Below are 22,084 nucleotides of genomic sequence, written 5' to 3'. Positions count from 1 at the left end.
ATTTTTTTAAGGAAAGTCTTTGACGCTTATGTAGCTTACCGAGGAATTTTATTTGGTGAGGAGTTCTGCCACTCGGACTTAGTGTTATTATTAGGGCTAAGATTTTAGGAGGAGGCTTGCTACTTGTACCTAAGGTTAGACGCAAGATTAAGAGAGTTTTTTTTTTTTTTAAGAGTGTTTGACAGGAGTTTTATAGAACAAGAATGGATGAAAATGGGATTCACAAATTAATATTCACCTAGTTAATAAAAGGTCACCAGAACCAGTTATATTTTTGGCAATTTTTGTTAGTAAGTTGTGTGTAATATGAGTTTTAGAGACAGGCTTAGATCTGCTGACTTCAGAGGAAGACTAATCTGGACAGTATAGAGAAATTTGTGAAGAACAGAAAACTTTAATGTTATGGATGCATTGAAAGAATAGATGAGGAGTTTTGGGGGTAATAGTAGAACAGTTGAGGTAGCAGCATCAGTTTTCAAGAGATTATCAAGGAAAATAGAAGAGAAAGTGATAAAAATGGGCGTGAGAGAAAGAGAGATAAATAAACACCTGGTCAGAGATAGGTTAGTTTTAGAAGTCAGTTTCTAAAAGTAGTCCAATACACACTGTGTGGTGATGTTAGCATTTGCACTGAAAGTGCAAAGCAGGAACTGGTAAAATCCGATTCAAGAGAGAACATTTTTTCCCCCCTATTAAACTACTTACCAACACTGGTCGACGAGTCATTGGAATAGCAAGGAGGGCAGCAGAATGAACAAGATGGATGTTATTGCCAATGTCAAATACCTGATAGTGAAAAAAAAAATTAAGTCATTACAGAAACCATAGGTAAAAATTTATTACTGAATAATAAAATATTTTTAAACTAGTGAAACCCATGGAAATTCTAGTTATATCCTCCTGGAATGTACTTTAAAAATATATATCTGATTATGGAGGTCTATCTCCAAAACCAGTTTATGACTTATTTCTATGAACATCCAGCATGAACACAGACAACCTAATAATATTGTACCATCTTTATTCAGAACAGATACCATCCTTTTAATTGTTTGTAGAAAATATAAAAAATTAAAATAGATTGGGCACAAGGCCATCAAAAGTGTGGGCAAAAGGATTCTTGTTAGTCGTCTTTGATCTATGGTGATAATGTCAGCGCTTTTGGATTATCGTCATTGGTTAAAGGGAGATAACCAAGAGAGTCATTTTTTTTTTTTCGTACGAGAATTTGGGACGCTACAAAATTTAACCTTACAAAAGACGATATTGACATTTATATTAAACAAAACATTTAACTACTTTAATGTAACAAAGTTTTATAACATTAATAACAAAAAATGTAAAAATGAGATGCCGAAACAGAAAAAAGCCTTCTGAAAATGCCGGGTAGGTAAATGTTTGTAGCTAGTTATAAGTACTTAAAAATAAATCATTTCTGTTTTTCTTTATCTTAATTCTTTAACTTAATATTATTTAGATGTTAATTCCTTATTTCATCTTAAAATTTCAGAATATTTCTTTTTTGTTCTTATCACTTTGAATTTTACAAAACCCAATGCAGAGAAGTAAAAATGGTTGTAATCTCTTATTTATTTTCGTTCAGTCAAAAGTTAATTAATTTTTTTCATCTTTTTTAGTAATTTCTTCTTGAGGAATCTGGTTATTTGTTCCATTACGTATTCTCAAAACTATTGAACTGTATCAGAGAGCAATATTGTTTTATGTAAATTAGAAAACGTCGCAGTTTTCTTGGATAAAAATTAACTTTAATTGTTACATTTAAAAAATTTGTCACAGCTTTTTTTTTTTTTTAATTACAATTCCTCTGCAATTACCACATTTTCCTTTAATGCTCATGCTTATATATTTTTTTTTTGTTATGTTATAAAACTTTGTTACATTAAATAAAACAGTTAAAAAAAAAAAAAAAAATTTTTTTTACAATTACTTGAATGCTTTGCTGGTGCACGTGAACCTTCCGTGCCCCACCCCTTACAATTTTTTACCATTTTATTCTTTTTCAATTAATTTTTAATTTTGTCTGTCAACTACCTGTGACATGTTCAGCAACTTTGAATGGAATTTCGTGTAAATCTGCAATTCAGTGGTACGAATATTGCATAGATATATGTACTAGCAAAATGGCTAAAGACAGGAATATAATGGGTGGCCCTGGTCATATAGTACAAATTCACGAAAGTCTATTATTTAAAAGAAAAAACCATGTTGGTAGAATCTTCAGTGTTATTTATATACTCCAATGCTCAAAAATTCATGATGTTTGGAATCTAGATAATCTCTCAAGAAGTCGTAAATAAATAAAAAAAAAATTAAAAAAAAAGAACAGGCGAGGAAGGGGGGGGGGGCAGACCGAACTTTTACCATAGTAAAAAGATTGTAAATTAATAATAAAAGCGGGGAGAGAGGTGGGTGAAGGACCCAAGGTCAAAGCAAGGCTATTGCAAATTAATTCAAGAAATTGGGGGAGGGGGGGGGCTATTTACTAAAATATTTCATATGAAATTAAACTCCGCTTCCAAATCTTTAAATATTGACTTTTTCAATTTTTTTTATAAGCTTAGTATCCAATCGATAATAATCCGTAGAAATAGTTGAAAAAAGACGAAGAGAAAAAAAATTTGTAAGAGGAGCGTAGAAAGTTCACGTGAACCATTTTGTTTAATAAAAATTACAATACCGTCGCATTTTATATTTTTTGTAGCAACGGCCAATGAACTGAGAAAAGCCAAGTTGCTGATTTTTAACTAATTAAAATCTATTAAAATTCATTATTTTTTAACAACTTCTTTTATTAGAAAGATAAGATCTTGAATTTTACTGTATTAAAAGCAGAATATAACACTTTTTCTTATAATTTAATAGAATTTTAAATTCAAGTGTTTTTCCACAAAAAAGATTTGACCCATTTTTTTTTTTTGCTGAAGACAAATAAACGTTAAATATTTTTTAAAAAGTTTTTTTTTTTTTTTGTTTTTTTTTAAAAATCAAACAAGTTTTTTTATATTAATTTATTTAAGAAAGCCAAAACAGTACAAGTTTTTATTTTTCTTTAAAAGAGATGTTTATTTACTTTTAAAAATATGAAGCAAGTTTTTGCTCGTACTTGGGCCTTTTCAAGCAATTTCTTTTTATTAATATTTTTTTTTTTCTTTCCTTAGAGATGTAGAAATCTGGGTAATAATCCGTTTAGGATATTGAATGGACAGTTTTTTTTTTAGTCTTTCAAGTGCAAGCATGCAGCTGACATGACCATATAGAAAATAAGGTAGCATTTTTTTTTTTAATGAATATTAAAAACTGTAAAAAAAAAAAAAAAAAAAAAAAAACTTACAGTGGTATATAGATTTTTGTTTTTGGAATCGATTCTTCAAAGTATTCTCTAATGGTATATTGGAAAAATTGGTCTTTCTAAAAGAATTTAAGATTTAAAACTAGCAGTTTTTGTAAAAATTAATGAAAAGGAAACAAAATTATGCTACTCTGAAAGATAATAATTATTAATAACATATTCAAATAATTTCATACTTCAAAACACAAAAAATTGAAAAATTAAACACATTCAAAATTCGAATATTCAATCTCAGAATTTGAAGTGAAGCCGTGTTTCTGTTGTTTTTCAGCCTCACTCGTACAGTATATGTTCAGTTCAGTCTTTATTCTAAGGGCAGGAGTGACTACAAATGAAGACGGGGACGTAATGCAGACAAAAATATACATCACTCATAAAAAAAAGTACACCTTTATGAAGTTCATTTAGTTAATAATCAATGAAAATTTAATATTAATTAGACAATTACCTGATTTTTGATAGATTTTTAGAGAGACTCCGTCAAATCAAACCTTACACCCCGCCTCCATTTTATCAGTCACTAATTTTTTGCTATGTTATAAAACTGCTACATTAAATAAAGTAATTCAATGTTTTGTTTAATAAAAATTACACTATCGTATTTTTGAAAGGTTAAATGTTTCAGCGTCTCAAATTCATGTATATAAAAAAAAAATGAACGAATCTCAGTTATCTCCCTCTAACGAATGACAATAGTCGTCATTGGTAAGAGGGAGATGAGCGCCACAATGTCCTATTCTTAACTAGAATCGCTTTAGTCATTTCAATACAACATTTACATTAGGGCGCATCATACTACATTTTGATCCTAGGTTCAAGGTTAATAAATTGCATTTTAATTACTAAAGACCTAACAGCAATGTAAGATGAAATGTTTAAAATTAATTTTTTTGCATTGCATCTTTGGTGATGAAGCGATCCCATTTTTAAAAAAAAAAAGGGATGAAGAGTGTCCAATTTACGTACAAACATAAAATTGCCCTAGCAATTGTTTTAAAAACAATTTAGAAATCTTAAAAGTGACAGTTGAGTTTCGGTGGGAAATTAAACATCAATGTTTTTGATTAAACAGATTCAAATCTAATGTCCCACTATATCTTTACACGGCAAAGGACTTTCCCTTCCTCTGTGTGTGCAACATCAACTAGAATTTTCGTGGACAGTTTGGGTTTTTTTGGGGGGGTTTTTTTTTTACATGGGCATCACCACTTATCAAGGCCAAGAGGCCACTCGAGGATAAGGGTTAAAGAGTGTACAGTAGAAATTGGACAATATAGTAATCGTTAGTAATGGAAATTTGGTGAATTTGTTAACTTATATGGAACAGCTCATCAAAAACTTGTTTACGTTAGACTTGAACACAACCATATTGTAATCAGCTGGAAAGCAGGAAAACAATTCCATAGTTCTAATAAAGAAGCTTTGTTCATGGAATCTACGTTTAGGTTTAGGTACAGATAAAGAGTGGGGGAAATTATTGATAGTGATTTCTGCTAGACAGGTGTTTGTGAAAGTTTGGCGAGGAGGGGGGGGCATAGATTGGAGCTCAGTCGAGCACTTGCCATAAAAATAGCGATAAAACAGACAAACTCGCAAAATTTCTTCTGTGAGAAAGAGGTTGCAGGGAAGAGAAAAGGACATCCCCTACGAGGCTACGAAGTCTATTTTGAACTCTATCAAGGCAGGATAAGTCCTTTCTGGCAGCTCCTGCCCATATGTAGCAACAGTACTCCATTATTGGACGTACCTGGCTCTTATATAGATAGAGAATTGCATCAGCAGTGAGATATCTACTGGATCGATAGAAGGATCCCACCATTTTTCCAGCGGCCTTGGCAACGGATTTAATGTATGTGTTCCACTTAAGATCAGGAGTAAAAGTCAAGCCGAGAAACTTGTCAAAACATGAGGCCTCATCAAGACGAGAGCAATTCATTTCAATTGATGCCAGATGGGGGAAGAAACATCACCCAGCTGTGAAACACATTACCACAGGATAGTTTCATCATGACCATCTTCAAATCCAATGCCAACAAATACTTGTCATAAACTGTCCCCCAGAAATAATCAAATTTCCTTCATTTCATTCATTATTTTTAATCCTTTCATAATTATTCATAATTCAACTGACAATTCAGCTGTTAATTTAAGGATAACCTCGAATGGCTTTTGGCCTTGATATATGGTGACTCATAAAAATAGAATACATAAAAATGTTTATTCTTTATTAATTTCCTAAAAATTCAATTTTATTTTACTGACTTGATTGATATCACTAAAATCTTTTGAAGTTAATTCAAGCTGTTAAAGTTGAACTAAAAAAAAATCATCTGTGCGTTTGCAAAAATTTTACAAAAGTTTCTTATTTAGTAGGGGAATATGATAGATATATGATTAAAGCCAAAAAAAGGGTAAAAGAATATATATCAATTATTGCATATAATACGTATAACATTCTGAAATTGAATAGTTACGTCAAATCTGTCGCTAAGATCACTAAGAAAATGGTTGAATCATTCTACATCAAATTTATGATTTTTTTTCTCATGAGCATTAATAACTTTTCAAGATATAAATTGATTTTAAATTGAAAAAAAACTAAAGTGATTTTTCATAAATCTTTAATAACTAGAAAGGTTTCATCTACAGTGAAATCGATTTTCTGCATTTTGTAGTGAAATTCACAGAAGCAGCCAAACTCTAGTTTATCAAAGTAAACAAGGAAGAAAAGATTGTCTTATCACAGCATCACTCGATAGATGAGATGGCAACGGAAAAGCATCAAGTAATTAGGTACTACTGCAGTTTCTTTTGAAGCATTCTTAAATAAATTATCCGTCATAAAATAAAATTAATATTTTCTGCTTCTGAAATATTTTTCTGTATTTTCTGCAGTAAAAGTTTTTCTATCACCAATAAAGATGTTCAGTTTTCGTTTAAATAGATATCCGATGAAATAAATAAAAGTTAGTGAAAAATTACTTTGTAAAACGAGTTAAAAACACAGAGTAAGCTGGTTGTTGGAAAATCACTGGTTGTGTATCCACTTTGCACAAGATTTTTTTTTCCAATAAATTAATAACATTATGAGCAAATCTGTCCTTTTCATTCCAAAATTAAGTTCTTAGACTTTGGTTCGTATTTCTGGCCCAGGTTTATAAAACTAAAGAATTATGGAAAATATAGATGTACTCACATGTTTCAATTCTTGATGTTCTTTGTCAGGATGAAACACTATAATAAAATTTAAAAAAAAAAAAAAAAAAATTCTGGTAAATAATTTTAAACTAATTGTTAAAAAACATTAAGGGACGAATAATAATTGTAAGACAAAAAAACACTATTGCTCCTACCAGTTTGCGTTTTTGCCAAAAATCTTTGTAAATGTAAAAGTTTTTTCAGGCTTAGGGAGAATATTTAAAAAATACGGGTTAAACATAAAAGTAAAATATATTGGTTTACATTTTTAAAATTGTAAATGTTTTTTTTTCAATGGTAAATGCATATAGAAAGAATGACAATGAAATGTAAATATATTAACAAATTATTTAATTCCCAAATCTCAACTCAACAATTAAAAAAAAAAGTTTATTTTTTACTTTTTTTTTTTTTTTTTTTTTTTAACAAAGGTTTTTAATGAAAAAATTTTTTTTTTTTAATTCGCATGCTTGTCTGTCTAAATTAAATTTGGTTACTTTTTGTTCTTGACATAAGAATCCCAGGTTGCTCAAATGATGCACCTAAATATCACATGAATAGAGAATTAGCAGAAGTAATCGTCGTGCTTTGTCATGTCTTCATTTATTATGCAAGATTAGTAAAACCCTATTAAGAGGTTTGAATATTATCTACCGAAATGAATGTAGTTTTTGATAGACTGATTTTCTAATAAAAAGGAGTAAAACTAATATTTTACAAACATATCTTAAAAAAACAAAATTTATCCTCTTTGCACCATTTAAAATTTGCATTGATGTTATGTATTATTCATTAAAAAAGATGATCTTCTGCAAGTATTGTAGGTAAGTAGTGCAAATACTCAACGAACTCTTGAAAGGTTTTGACACCAGCTCCTAAAAAATAAATTTGCCTTGATTCCAAAATGATAAAAATTACAATGAAAATCAAGACTGTATGTAAAATAAAACATACGCTTAAACCATAGATCACCATCATAGTTCCAGGATACAAAAATGGGGGTTTATTTACCTGCTGGGCAAGTCTCCATTCACATACATATCCCGATCAAAGAACATTGTTTTGACTAGTTTTTTTACAATTTAAAATTAATTTTTTTTTTTTGTATGGGAGTGGGGGTGTCACTATCCTCCCATATACAGTGAGTGACATTTGCAAACGGTCACCTATTTGGGACTTATCAGGCAGAATGTCTCATGAGAACCAGTATCGTCAACTTCTTCTACAGTGAAAAAAAAGTTTCGTCATTTACAACTTATTTCTATTTAAAAACATGTTTTAATAAAAATAAAATATAAACTTAAAAATAAAAAAAAAACATTAAATAGGATGACTCATATAGAAGAACTAGTTATTAAGAACGGGTTATATTTGAAAAACCGCAAAGTTGATAAATATAAAGTCATAATAGCATACTAAGGGAGGTAACTTATCCCTTTATTTAAAAATAAACCTGTAAAATTCTGATTGTTTGAATTAAGGAAGATAATACACTACTACTTTATTATGAATGATTGTATTTCACCTTCAAGACTCATGAGATGAGAACAATTCTTCAGGAACCACTATATTATACAGAAATAATATGGACAGAATTCAAGGAAGTTTTTATGATATATGGAGTATTAAGGATTTAGGCACGTTAATCCACTGTGAAAAATTTCCCCCACTCTATATCTGTGCCTAAATCAAAACGCGGATTCCATGAACAAAGCTTCTTTCTTAGAACTGCACGCCTGTGGAACTCTGTTCCGTCTGCCTACTTCCCTCCGGACTACAACTTGGATGTCTTCAAGTACAATGTTAACAAATTCCTAATCAACCGCCCCCTTAAGTAAACACTTCATCAAATCTCCACACTAACGTAATGTACTTACAATAACCCCTATCCCTGAGTGGCTTCCGGGCCTTGATAAGTGGTGATCACTGTGTAAAAAAAAAAAAAAAAAAGAAAAAAAAAAAAAGGTGTTTAACTGTTGAATGGTAGACGTATTGGTCAAGGAATGGTGATATAATAGTCAAGGTATGCAGACTTGACAGAACTTGTAAATTTCAGCAATGTACTAAAGATTGGAGTTGGGATTGGTATAATGTATATAATGTATTATGCACAGAGTTGTTTCCCCTTGTTCATTAATAATTGCCTTTTGTTATACAAGCATGTATATATATATATATATGTCACTGGAAGAATTATACAATGAAAGAACTACATATAATATTTAGTTAAAGCAAAATAAATTGCTTTGGACACTTAAAATAATTTCTAATGCTATTGATAATGTCTACACATTCATTTATTTTTATTATCGTTTATGAATTCATATTTTGAAAACATGATGTAAATTATAAATCTATGATGTCACACGAAAGTTTTATTTTTATGGTAATGTTTTTATCTTTATCTTCTTGTCTTGTATATAATAAAGTAGACACAATTTCCCCCTCTCGACGAAACTGCCTTAGGTTGACAACAACAGATGGCACATAAAAAATTACTATGTTTACGTCATCAGCCATTACATACACATCATTTTGTTATATTAAACAATTACATTTAGTCCGACGAACGCTATGACCATATTCAACCTAACCTAAAAAGGAAGTAGCTAAAATTTCATCCTCACTTTACTGACTACTCTTACGACACCATTCTACACCAAGTCCCTTTATACTCTTTCCTACTTTTCCTTGGTGTTAATCGTTATTAACCGACTACAGATTTCCTACCCAATGCATACTCTTACCTCTCACATCCAACACAAATGATTTCTCCCTTTCAAATATCCGGCACCACTGATTAGTTGGTTGATTGGTTATTTTGTTTTACGGCATATCAACCCTTTTCAGGTTATTTAATGCCGAATCTGGTGATTTTGAAGAACGATTTTTTTAATATACTATATTTATTTTTTAAGTCGTATTCAATTTAACCCATAGTTGGGACCCTAACAGGTACTACCACTCCGGGTCAGAGTGGACCTGGGAGCAATGGCAATTAAAGGGTGGCTCCACACTCCCTAAGGCCTGCAAGCTGGGGCCTCACCATCGGATATAGTTAAAGGTCATATCCAGGACCACCACTGATTAGATGAGAAATATTCATTCTACAATTCCAATATCCGGTTATTCCACCAAATAAACGAACAGTTATCAACTATTAAACATGCTGCCATTTTCAGTAGGTGCATAATAATCTTACGTTTTATTTATTATTCACAGATTTGTTCCACTTAGAAACTCTGAACTTATATTTATTTGTGAAAATATTACACTCACAAAATATAAATTATTAATGACACATCATGACTAGCTACGCAATACAACTCCTGTTTATAGTCAGTCGGGGGGGGGGGATCTTATAGATAGAGAGATACAGAGAGTGAGAGAGAGAAATAAGCCGTTTTAATTTTTAACGGAGCTGAAGTCAATGTTTTTGATTGTAAAACAAAAATAATTTTTTTGATAAATCTGTGTAGTGTATCGCTGCATTGTTTTTCCTAAAGAATAAAATTGAATAAAATTTATTTTTACAAGAATGTTTATACATTTATCTAGCGTTAAAAATCAAAATTATGCAACGGGATTAAGTTGTTACCGCTGAATTATTCTTTTTTAAATAATAAAATTGAATAAAGTTTATTTTTACAAGAATATTTATACATTTGTCTAGTGATTAAACATAAAAATATATGAAAAAACACATTTAGTATTTTTTTTTTTTTTAATCAAATTTATGCTATGGAGATGAAGTTTTGTTTAATAAAAAAAAGCCAACTTTATCCCCATCTCATAATTTTTATTTTTTAAAAATAATACACGTTTTTCATATATATTTTTATGTTTAGTTGCTAGATAAATGTATACCCATTTTTATACCAATAAACTGTATTCAATTTAATTTTTTATAAAAAATAAGTCAGCAGTATGCCACACGGAGATATATAAAAAAAAAATTAATTTTGTTTTACAATCAAAAACATCGACTTCAGCTCCGTAGTTGAATTATAAAAATACTAAATGTGGGTTTTTATATATAATTATGTTCATTCCCTAGATAAAAATGTAAAAAAAAGTTTGATTTTTTTTTTTCTGTAGAAAGTTTTTTTTTTTTTTTTTTTTTTTTTGATGGAATGAAATTTGGCACGCATACTTTTTGTTGGAGTTTTTATTTATTAATTTACTTCACTTACAGTGACAGGCAGGCATAAAAGGGATTCATAATTATATTTTATTTTCATAAGACAAAACGATATAGTAATTCACTTTTACTAAAATATTATTACGGCCACATGAGATAAAACAATCCTTTCCGTTTGTTTTTTTTTGTTTTTTTAAATGTTTCCTTAACTTTAGATGAGTATAATTTAATCACGTTATTATTGCACGTGTGAGATTGTGGTTTTTTTTTTGTATTGTGTGTGTATGGAAAGTTGTGTATTTTTCTTACGACTTGCCCAAGCATAGTATGAACATACCCAACCTCCCTGTGTTAAGAACGGTTTCCAAGGTTGGGGGTGTTTATTCCAAAAGCCGTTCTTAACATGGGAAGGTTGAGGTTGTTTATGATACGTTGGCACCATGATATTGCCCTTTCTTTTATTTTTTCTATTTAAATTATCACTTTCTTTTTTTCTTACTATTTTTAACGTCTGTTCGTTCACGTTTCTTTTTGCTCAATCGGTATAATTCGGTGGTTTCCGTCGTTTGCCGGGTGTTGCCGACCGAAAATCACAGAAAAAACGACTTAAGTACAGAAGTTTGACAATGAGTATACGTTTTTTTTTTTTTTTTTATTAAAAGCATTGAACAATACAAAGTACAATTTTGGGTATTTATGTATTTTTGATACCATACTGAAATAATATTGTTTTTATTTACAAAGCCATGTTAACTTCAAGAGGGTAGGGTGTTTTGTCAATATTAAAAAAAATTAGCGTGAAACTTGAATTTAACCTGAAAACACTATTTACAAATAGCGCGGTACCAAAACTGCATAACCAATGTAGGGGATGCATAATTTTATCTAGATATCTTAAACATGAGTAAGTCTACGGCTTCACAAACGTCACTACATAGGAGCGATTTGTGGCTCGCATTTAGATTATTTTTGTATGCTGTAAAAAATTTGTAAAAATTATTAGCAGTTTATTTAAAGCTTCTTTTAAATGGTAAAAAAGTTGGAATGATAATATTAAATTACACTTACATAGTGTTACATAAAGGGGGGCTGTAAAGCTATGGCGAGCGTTCGAAGTACATCTTATTACACTTATAAAAACAAAACAACTGATTAGGCTATTTTGGCAGTACAGACCTTAGTAATTTAATATTTGGCCAACAACAAAAATAACAGCTGTATTTAAAATTTTTACAGGGGGGGGGGGCATGCTACCACCGGGCAATGCCGGTTAACAGGTCCTGCTAGTTTATATAAAAAAAATAATAATAAGTCTAAATAAGTCAAACCTCAGACTGAAGATTTTAAGGTTTCAATTTCTCATTCAGTCATGAAATCCACTTTATTTTTGAGAATGTATTAGTTATTTAATGCAATATTCTCCATTTCTAAAAGTAGTTAGGAACTGATATTTTGAGATTTGACAAATTCAACAATGAATCACGATATCTGAGGTGTGTTATAGGCATATTAGCTATCCACTAACTCGCAGATCGGAGCTTCCTATATTATATCTGGTGAGAGTTCACTGCCAAAACCGGTTACGATCAATGGAAGTAGTAAAGTCATCTCTTTAAAAAATTCATACTTCCACCGCCACTCATTTACACCATCCATGACCATTCACAGAAGACAAATAAGGACGAACGCCGGTTTAGGTTTTCGTAAAAACTGGACTGCAATTTAGGTGAAATGCACCACGCTAACTTTTATGTTGGTTAAAAATAAAAACAAACACAAATCAAAAAACTTTAAATTTCCTTACAATGCATTAAAACTTATGATATTTCAATTCCGTTTCGGCATTCTTCGGCATTTAGAACATTGTTTTCTTTGCTTTTTTGGGCGGGGGCATGCATCTTCCCTCTGTTTTTCGTTTTCCCGATCTTTCCCTTTCTCAAATTTATTTCTTCTCTCTTTCCATGTTTCCTTTTTTTTTCGGCAAGTTCTCCATCGTTTCTTTTCATTTATTTCTTTATTTTTATAAACTTTCGTCTGTTTCTACAAACTTTACATTTTGTTTATTTATTTCTTCTCTCTTTCCGTTTTTCCTCTTCCTTCGGCAAGTTTAACATCGTTTCTTTCTTTGTAATACAGGCGGATTTTCTTAACATTAAAAAAAAATAATAAAAAAAAATCACATGGATTCATTCCTTCTTCTTCCGTTTATTTTCACTTTGTTCGCTGTCTTTCCAATCTCTTATTTTAAAAAATTGTTGTTTTTTTTACAACAGATCATGCATCATTTCCATTACATTTCGCTTTGTTTGATGCCTTTCTCCCGATTTTCATCGTTTATTTCTTTTTTTAATTTTTTTTTTTTTTTTCAAGTTTTCCCTTAGAGGCGGCACTAGGAACCCATTTTTTTTTCATTCTTCCTTTTTTTCCTTCTTTTTGTGGGTTGGAAATGTCCATCTCACGTTCGTATATAACATATTTGCTGGGTAGATTTTGGGGTGCTAAAACAGCGGGGATGGGGATTCTTCCATTACACCAACTCAAGCCACAGCAACGCGTGCCAGGGTACAGCTAGTAAGAAATATATTGATGTTGCCATTTTGTAGATGTTCAGTATAAATAGAGACGCTCTGATATTATTGAAACTCTTGTTAACACTGCAAAAGTATTTATCTAAGCTAGCAGGGACGCCTGGCATAACCTGATCATAAAGTACGCTTAAATATGATATTGTAATTCTTGCAGATTTTTTTTTTTTTTTTTACATAGGCATCACCACATTATCAAGGGCAAGAGGCCACTCAAGGATAAGGGTTAAAGAGTGTACAGTAGAAATTGGACAATATAGTAATCATTAGTAATGAAAATTTGGTAAATTTGATAACTTATATGGAACGGCTCATCAAGAACTTATTTACGTTAGACTTGAAGACAACCATATTGTAGTCAGTCGGAAAGCAGGAAAACGGAAGACAATTCCACAGGCGTGCAGTTCTAAGAAATAAGCTTTGTTCATGGAATCTACGTTTAGGTTTAGGCACAGATAAAGAGTGGGGGGAATTATTGATAGTGTTTACAGCTAGACGAGTGTTTCTTGTGAAAGTTTGGCGAGGGGGGACCATAGATTGAAGCTCAGTTGAACACTTTCCATGAAAATAACGATACATCAGAGACAAACTCGCAACATCTCTTCTGTGAGATAGAGGTTGCAAGGAAGAGAAAAGGACATCTCCTACGAGGCTACAAAGTCTATTTTGAACTCTATCAAGGCAGGACAAGTCCTTTCTAGCAGATGCGAGATGTGGCAACAGTATTCCACCCTTGGACGTACCTGGCTCTTATATAGATAGAGAATAGCATCAGCAGTGAGATATCTACCGGATCGATAGAAAGATCCCACCATTTTTCCAGCGGCCTTGGCAAGAGATTTGATGTACATGTTCCATTTAAGATCAGGAGTAATGGTCAAGCCAAGAAGCTTGTCAAAACTTGAGGCCTCCTGAAGACGAGAGCCATTCATTTCAATTGATGCCAGATGTGGATCAGAATGTTGATGTAAAGAGAGAAACTTGGTTTTTAGATACATTAAAAGTAACCAGCCACTCCTTACCCCATTGTACTACGTGCTCAAGATCAGAGGAGAGAGAATTGGAGAGAACTTGGTCGTTTACTGTCTTAGATGCGCTACCATAAATGGTAGTGTCGTCAGCATAAATGTCTACAAATGATGTAAGGATGTGATTTGGAAGATCATTAATGTAGATCAGGAAAAGAGTTGGGCCCAGGATGGACCCCTGAGGGACACCGGTATTAATACTGTGAGCTTCTGATTTTTGCCCCTCAACTACTACTCTTATGAACCTATCAGAAAGAAATGATTTAATAATTGAGAAGACTTTTCCAGCAATACCATAGCTAGAGATCTTGTGAAGTAAACCTTTATGCCATACCCTATCAAAGGCCTTAGATATGTCAAGAGCAATTGCCCTAGAAAGGTTGCCTCAGTCGAGAGATTTGCTAATCCTATGAGATATAACTGTAAGCACATCTGCTGTAGAGCTAGCAGAACAGAAACCATATTGAGTGTCACTAAGAAGGTTATTTTTGTTGAGATGGTTGATTACTTCTGTATTTAACACAGATTCCAGCAACTTACTCATGACGCACAAGAGACTTATTGGCCTGTACTGAGAGGGGGATGAGCGATCACCTGAATTCTTAAATACAGGGCATACTGATGAAATTTTCCAGGGAGATGGAAAACTATTCTCCTTAAGACAACGTTTAAACAGTTTTGTAAGTATAGGCGCTAGTTCAAGTTGAAGTTTTTTGAGTACTATAATTGGAATACCGTCAGGGCCAGTTGCTTTACTGGAATCAAGGTTTTTGATTAGCTTGGCAACATCACGTACAGATATACGTATATCACATAGCGTGTTTTCTGATACAGGAGGAAATATTGGGGGTTGGCGGCCTTGATCGCAAAGGGTAGAATTAGCTGCAAAGTTCTTGACAAAGAGTTTGGCTTTGTCTGATGCTGATGAGATTACCTCAGGTCCATTGATAATAGTTGGGATGGAGCACACGCTTCTGTTCAGGATTCTGTTTGCTATTTGCCAAAACTGGTGGGAACCAAGCCGCTGCTCAGCTACTTTGGACTTAACAGATTGAGCATACAACTCTCTTGCATTCTTTATTACTTTCTTACAATGGTTGCTGGCAGTCCTGAAAGCGGCTTTAGTTTTCATACATCTATTACGTTGGAAACAGTGGAAAAAGTGATTTCTGTGCGCAATGGCAGCAGCACATTCTGGAGAGAACCATGGCTGGCTGTTAGGTTTTTGCTGAAACTTTTTTGAGGGTATGAAACGGTCAATACCTACAATTAACCATTCCGTCAGGTCTAATACTATAGAGGACACATCCTTTTTAAACATGGAATGCAGAGGTAGATCAGATATAAATGTATGGAAGCTATCCCAGTCAGCCTTAGTGTATCGATATACTGTACGATGGAGAGGTACGTCTGGGGACTTATTACATTTCATTTTTATCTTAATTGATACAACAGAGTGGTCGGAAGATCCAAGAGGCGACAGAACAGAAACTGAACATAGTTCAGGGCAAGTTGTGAGAAAAAGGTCTAGTAGGCTCGCATACTGGCCGTCATTGTCGGGCACACGGGTGGGTTCCTGAACAATCTGAGTGAGGTCATAGGCAATGGAGAAATCATGACAGAACCTACCCTCATCATCGGTCTTGTTAGAGTGGGTCAACCATTCGACGTTGTGAACATTGAAGTCACCACATACGTGAATGTTAGCTGAAGGATAAGCAGATAGGACTCGGTCAATTTTCTCAGATATGCTTTGAAAGATAGTAACTCCGCTGTTATGGGGGTGATAGAGAGTAAATATAAGTGCCGTAGTGTGAGCTAAAGCAACCCGGAAGCACATATAGGGTAAGTTAGGATCTTCCCTGGAGATGTCCCTACCACATGGAAAGTTATCCCTAATATAGGCACATATTCCATGCCCATGGCGATCTTGGGGGTCAGATTTAGAAGTTAAGTTAGAGTATCCTTTAATTGCGAACTCTTCTAGGGAAATAGCCTGTCCAATGCCAGTTTCACTTAAAAATAAAAGGTCTGGTTTAGTCTCCTGTAATTGGGTTTCAACCTCTGGAAGGTTAGAACGTAGACCCCTGATGTTGGAGAAAGAGACATGGTAGTAGGGGGTCTACGTTGGAAGTTGGAGAACCGGGTTTAATTGTGTATTTTTTCTTGAAACTAGTCATGATGAATTTTTGAAATTTGTGGACTAGGTCGTTAGATTTACTTAGAGCAGGACAGAGAGGGGAAACTAAGAGAGAAAAAGTAACAAAGAATTTTTTTTTTTTTTTATTTGTAGCTAATGATAAGGTAAAGCCGTAACAATTACCCACTAGTATGGCATCGAGAGGCCCCACCAGAAGCTACTGCATGGTCCAGAATCCATTCACCAAATGGCAATACAGCAGCCCCAGTACTTTGCACCTGCTGATAGGACAGCCTCCTTGGTGATTAATCCAAGGTTCGGGTCCCTGACTATCAGGCGGATAACGTCAGCCCAGACAAAACGTTTACCTCCAGCACCCTTACTAGTGACATGGCTACAAGAATAGACATAGAAACAGAAAATTTCCGCCATCTCTGCCAACTGTTCGCGCAAAATACTGCCAACCTAGAAGAATATACATGTATATTATTACAGAGTTAATGTTCTATCGATTTTTATATATTATAAAGTTAATGATTTGTGATTCTTATATAAAATATTGTCTCCTTCAAAAAATACTAGTTTTTATCTCTAACTTTCTAACTTTATTTCTAGTCTAAAATGATTTTCTAATCAATCTATTTATTGCGGACTATTATCCTCAGCTTTCTTAGTTGTTATTTCACAATGTTTTGGCCAACTATTCCTCTGGTCTTCGTCAGGTGGTAACCGCGACGGGATAGGAACTTCGAATCTCCTAACTGCATCCACAGCAATTACTGCCATCCATAGTTGTTGTCGTCTCACCACGTTTTTGGCCAAGTAAGCCTCTGGCCACTTTGGGTAGGATTGAAACCACTATCTTCAGACAATTCTCACCTGGAACCGTAGAGATTCAACGTCCTTATCCACTGTGCCACAAGCATAAAATAATATATAATGATTTTCTAGCTGCTTTTTTTTGTGATTTCAAATAACTCCAGACAAGGCATGAAGCCACTAACAAGAATGAAAGATAATGACTGCAAAAACCGGTGATGCGTATTGATCTGAGCCTTAAAAATACTTAGGTTAAAGGTGGGAGGAAAACAGTTAGCAGAAACAGTATTCCACAAGCCTGCGGTTCTTGGAAAAAAGCTATTGATAGCTGTATGACAATAAGATATCAAAACAACAAATTGATGGAGACCACTAGACCAATGTGTAAAATGAGCTGAAACAAAGGAAGCAGGAAATAGATCAGACAATTCTGAAGAACATGTACCATAATGTTTATAGAAAAGACGAAGACTAGCATCTTCACGTCTGTGAGAAAGAGAGGTTGCCGAGAAAGAGAAATGGTGGAGCCAATTTAATTGCAGATAAATTTCTGCATCTTATTAAGAACCCTCAAGTGATACAGAGATTCACTAGCCCAAATATGACAACAATACTCCATACATGGTTCGATAGTAAATATGTAGACGTCAGGTGTGAAAAAGTGTTTAAAGTGATAGAAGAGCTAGCAATGCCTGCAAGAGAGTAATTTCTGAGGCTAAGTCTTGCAAATAATAAATAAAAGCAAAAAAGTAGTTTAGAATGGGAAGTACTGGCTTTTCATAAATTTAAATGTAAAATGATCCCATCTTGTGACCATTCTTGCCTCTTAGAGAATTTGCCACTCCAAATCTTTTTTTTTAATGTTTTTTCAAGCTGAAAAGTTAATATAAAAAAAATAATTACCTTACCAATAAACATTTCTATGAAAGTATATTAAAATGGAAAAAGAATATAGATAGATTTCTACGAGTCGTTCTGTTTATTATAATTGATTATTTTTGAAAAAATAAAAATTAAAAATTAAAAAAAATTTACTGTTACTGAATTATAAGTGGTTGGCCATACTTGTAGGTAAATGTGCACTGAACAGATACCATAATACTTATTTTAGTTAAATTCCAATTTTGATATATCTGCTATTTTTTTTTTTTACATCGTTCATTTTTGTATTACATTTAAGTTATTTTAAACCCCACTCTTACCATGTTAAATAATAATTTCGAAATAATAACGTTAATATTTCAGTGCGCAGGTCATGCGCGCATGCGCAACCAGATGTCGTAAACTGGAAAGTGGGTTACATACATCGTTACAAGGTCATTTGAGTTTTATAATTATATACATTGCCTTTATAAAAAAAAAAAAATAAATAAAAAAGTGGTGGGGGGAGAATTTTCAGGATGCAGAGTGGGGAAGGGAGGCAATTTAGCAGGTGTTAATCTACAATAATACCAATGAAATTTTGCAAATATTCATTTTTAAACAGTCCTAATATTAGATTTCAGTTTATTGTACATAAATTGCATGAGTTCTTACATATACATGATATTTTTAAACTATTGCAACATGCAAAACATGTAGGACAAGTACATCATCTTTGGTACCGACTAACCATGAATGCCATAAAATATAACAATTAAAAGTTATGGAAATGAATGTTTATTGGGTAATTAAATCCCAAACATACAATATATATATATATATATATATATATACATATATATATATATATACATACATACACACACACTCACACTAACACACAGAAAAAAAAACATTACTTTAATGCTATTATAGTGAACTATGTTAGAAATTAGAAAACAAAGATTGTGTTACTTCTTACAAACACATCTAAAACAATTATGTTTTAGAGAAAAGCTGCATGGCCGCTAATATTAATACAATAAAATTTGATAAACAAATAACAGTTGTAAGGCAACAACACAAGTGAAAAACATGTTCCGGAAATAGAAAACAAAAACAACTTATTTAAATCATTGTATTTTTACTGATTTACAGTGTGTGTGTGTATATATATATATATATATATATATATATATATATATATATATATATACACACACACACACACACAGACACACTATCAGGTAACCTGATATTGTCCGGTCATAAAATACACTTAAATATAATATTTTAATTTATGCAGATTTTGTATTTATTATTATAGAGTCAACTCTCTATAGATTAATATATTGTACCTAATATATAATGATTTCAAAAGTTTAAAAAGAATGACTTGAGTGCCATTAGTTAGAATAAAAAACAAAACATAGCTTTCTAGCCTAATTCATTACCTTCTAAACCATGTCCATATGCATAAAAAGTTCAAAATAAATGTTTAACTCATAAATGTATATTCGCACATGTGTAGAAGAGCACTTTAAGTCGACTTAAGCTTGCCAAGTTCAAATATTCTTTTTCAATTTTAACCCTTAGCAACATTTATGCCATTTAAAAAACAAATCTAATTTGTTGATGGGTCTAAATCCACTAAATATCAAGTTTCAAATCCATAGACCAAAAATTGACAGGAGTTTGGTCAAATTTGCTAATTATAAAAGTTCATTAGAAATTAGAAAATTTACTACCTTCTGCACTATTAGTTCAGAAGGCAAATTTCAGTCTATAACTAAAAACAACTATATATTAGGTTGGTGCAAAAATAATGTCGGTTTTTGACATGAAGTTAAACGTCAAAAATCGACATTATTTTTGCACCAACCTATAACTAACTGAACAAATGAACACTTTTGTAGTAAATGAAGATTAATCATAAATAAAAGAAGCTGTGATTATTAGATTAAACCACCAATAACACTGGGTAAAATCCATTTAACCTTTCAAAAAAAAAAAAAAAAAAAAAAAACGTACAAAGAAGACACGGAAGTGCAACTTTGTTCATATAAGATTCAGTTAACATTGAATCTTTTTAACCTGATTCATAGCACAGTAGAGATCAAGCTAGATTTTTCTTTTAATAGCAAATCAATATAAAAACTCGGAGCAGGAGGACCATGTAAAAACGGACAGAAACAATTTGAAACTAAGTTATAAAAATGTAATTCACTAAAGTTTAACTTTTGTGTGAAAGACAACTTAAAACTATTAACTCAACCATATTGACGATCGACTCTTTAAGATGGGACTGATTTTATATGGATTAAAAAAGAAAATCACAATATGCTGTACATTAACGTTGAAATATAATTTTTTTAAATAAAGTTGCCCACCACTGAAAATAGTAACCTAGCTTGGAGTAACCTGAAAAAGAGAATCATTAATAACACAAGAGAAAGAATTGATATAAAGAGAAAAGATTAAATTTTGTTTATAAAGAAATTTTATCAATAAAAAATAAATAAATAGAATAATTAAATAAAAGATGAATGATTTATCACAAGTTGATATAGAAGGAAATTTCACTATATTTATCTATTGACATTGAACGGCATGGTTTGTGATATCGTCAAAGTCTCATGTGCGTGTTAAATAGAATTTATCACACAAGTATGACGTTCAAATGCCTCAGACACCCTTGTGCAAGGTGTTCACCTTTACCCTCCCCCCCACTTACCAATCCAAAATCCAATTTTCCCCAGACATTTTTTGCTTCTTTTGGTCTCGAACCTTCAAGCTCTCAAGAATTCAAGCTCTCTAAAACGTGGTCAACTATTCAAGCTCTCTAAAACGTGGTCTTAATGGTCTTGGAGGAGGAGGAGGAGGAGGAGGAGGAGGAGGAGGAGGAGGAATCTTCAAATACAACAAACATAACTGACAATCTTGTTAACCTTTGTGGAAAACAAAATAAGCAATTAAAGACTGTTCAAAAAGAAAACTCAAACTTTGCCGACTTTTGAGTTCGGATCAGAGTGTAGTATCAATTCTCTTAGCCAAAAAGACAAAAAACAATTTTTGATATTACTGTATCTTATATCATATGCTAGTTCAATAAAAACGATTTTTTTTTTTTTTTTTTTTTTACTAAGAGTTACCACTAATCAAGGTACAAAGACCACTCAAGGATAAGTATTAAAAGGCGTTAGGTGGGATAACATGATGATCGGTAATGGTGGAAGTTTGACAGAATCTGATTAAGAGGATAACTCAGCAAAAATTATTCACATTGAATTTAAAAACGACCATGTTGTAGCTAACTTGGAAGCAGCCCCACAGTATTTTGTTCCACAGATGAGCAGTTCTCGGAAACAACTGCTCATTGAAGTTTCATTTTAGTTTTAGGCGAGAAAGGAAAATCATTGACAATTGCTGTAACTAGACGAGTTTCTGTTTTGAATATTTTAAGGATTTCGGTGATTGGAACTCAGCCAAACACTTGCGATGAAATTAACAGAGCAGAGAAAGATCAGTAATGTCTGTTTTGATGCAAATGCAAAATTTGCATTTATGCACTTTTGTTACCGTGTTACTATTTCTTTTAAATGGTATTTTCAAGTTGAATTAGAGTTTTATGATTTTTTTTTTTATTTAAATTGTTAGGTGAAAGTACCAAATAGTTACAAACTCCCTCCTCATGTTAAGAATGGTTTTCTAAATAACATTATTTTAGCATGGTAACATGCTGTAGTTGTTGTCGTCTTACGTTTTTGGCCAAGTAAGCCTCTGGCCAACTTTGGGTAGGATTGAAACCGCTATCTTCAAACAATTCTCACCTGGGAACCGTTGAGACTCAACGTCCCTATCCACCGAAGGGCGATCAAGGTTGAATTTTTTGGTCTTATAAATTCATGTTTATTTATTATGCAATCTTCCATGGTCGGGTCC

At 32.4% G+C, this 22,084-nt stretch overlaps 1 protein-coding gene across 1 annotated transcript in view; it reads right to left on the bottom strand.

Moving 5' to 3' along the window:
- The window catches only part of LOC145287965 (transmembrane protein 256 homolog), a 40,656-nt gene that overhangs the window by 3,519 nt on the left and 15,053 nt on the right, over nucleotides 1–22,084 (bottom strand). Inside the window, exons 2-3 of the mRNA XM_080135936.1 lie at nucleotides 6,567–6,604; nucleotides 706–786 (exon numbers count right to left, since the gene is read on the bottom strand). Coding sequence (XP_079992062.1) covers nucleotides 706–786; nucleotides 6,567–6,604 — 119 coding nt within the window. The remainder of the gene's footprint in view (nucleotides 1–705; nucleotides 787–6,566; nucleotides 6,605–22,084) is intronic.

Source organism: Euprymna scolopes, chromosome 11 (genome assembly GCF_053919585.1).
Source record: "Euprymna scolopes isolate OS-2025 chromosome 11, ASM5391958v1, whole genome shotgun sequence".
Taxonomy (NCBI): Eukaryota; Metazoa; Mollusca; class Cephalopoda; order Sepiida; family Sepiolidae; genus Euprymna; species Euprymna scolopes.
The sequence above is the reverse complement of the archived record's forward strand: the minus strand, read 5'-3'. Positions and strand labels throughout refer to the sequence as shown.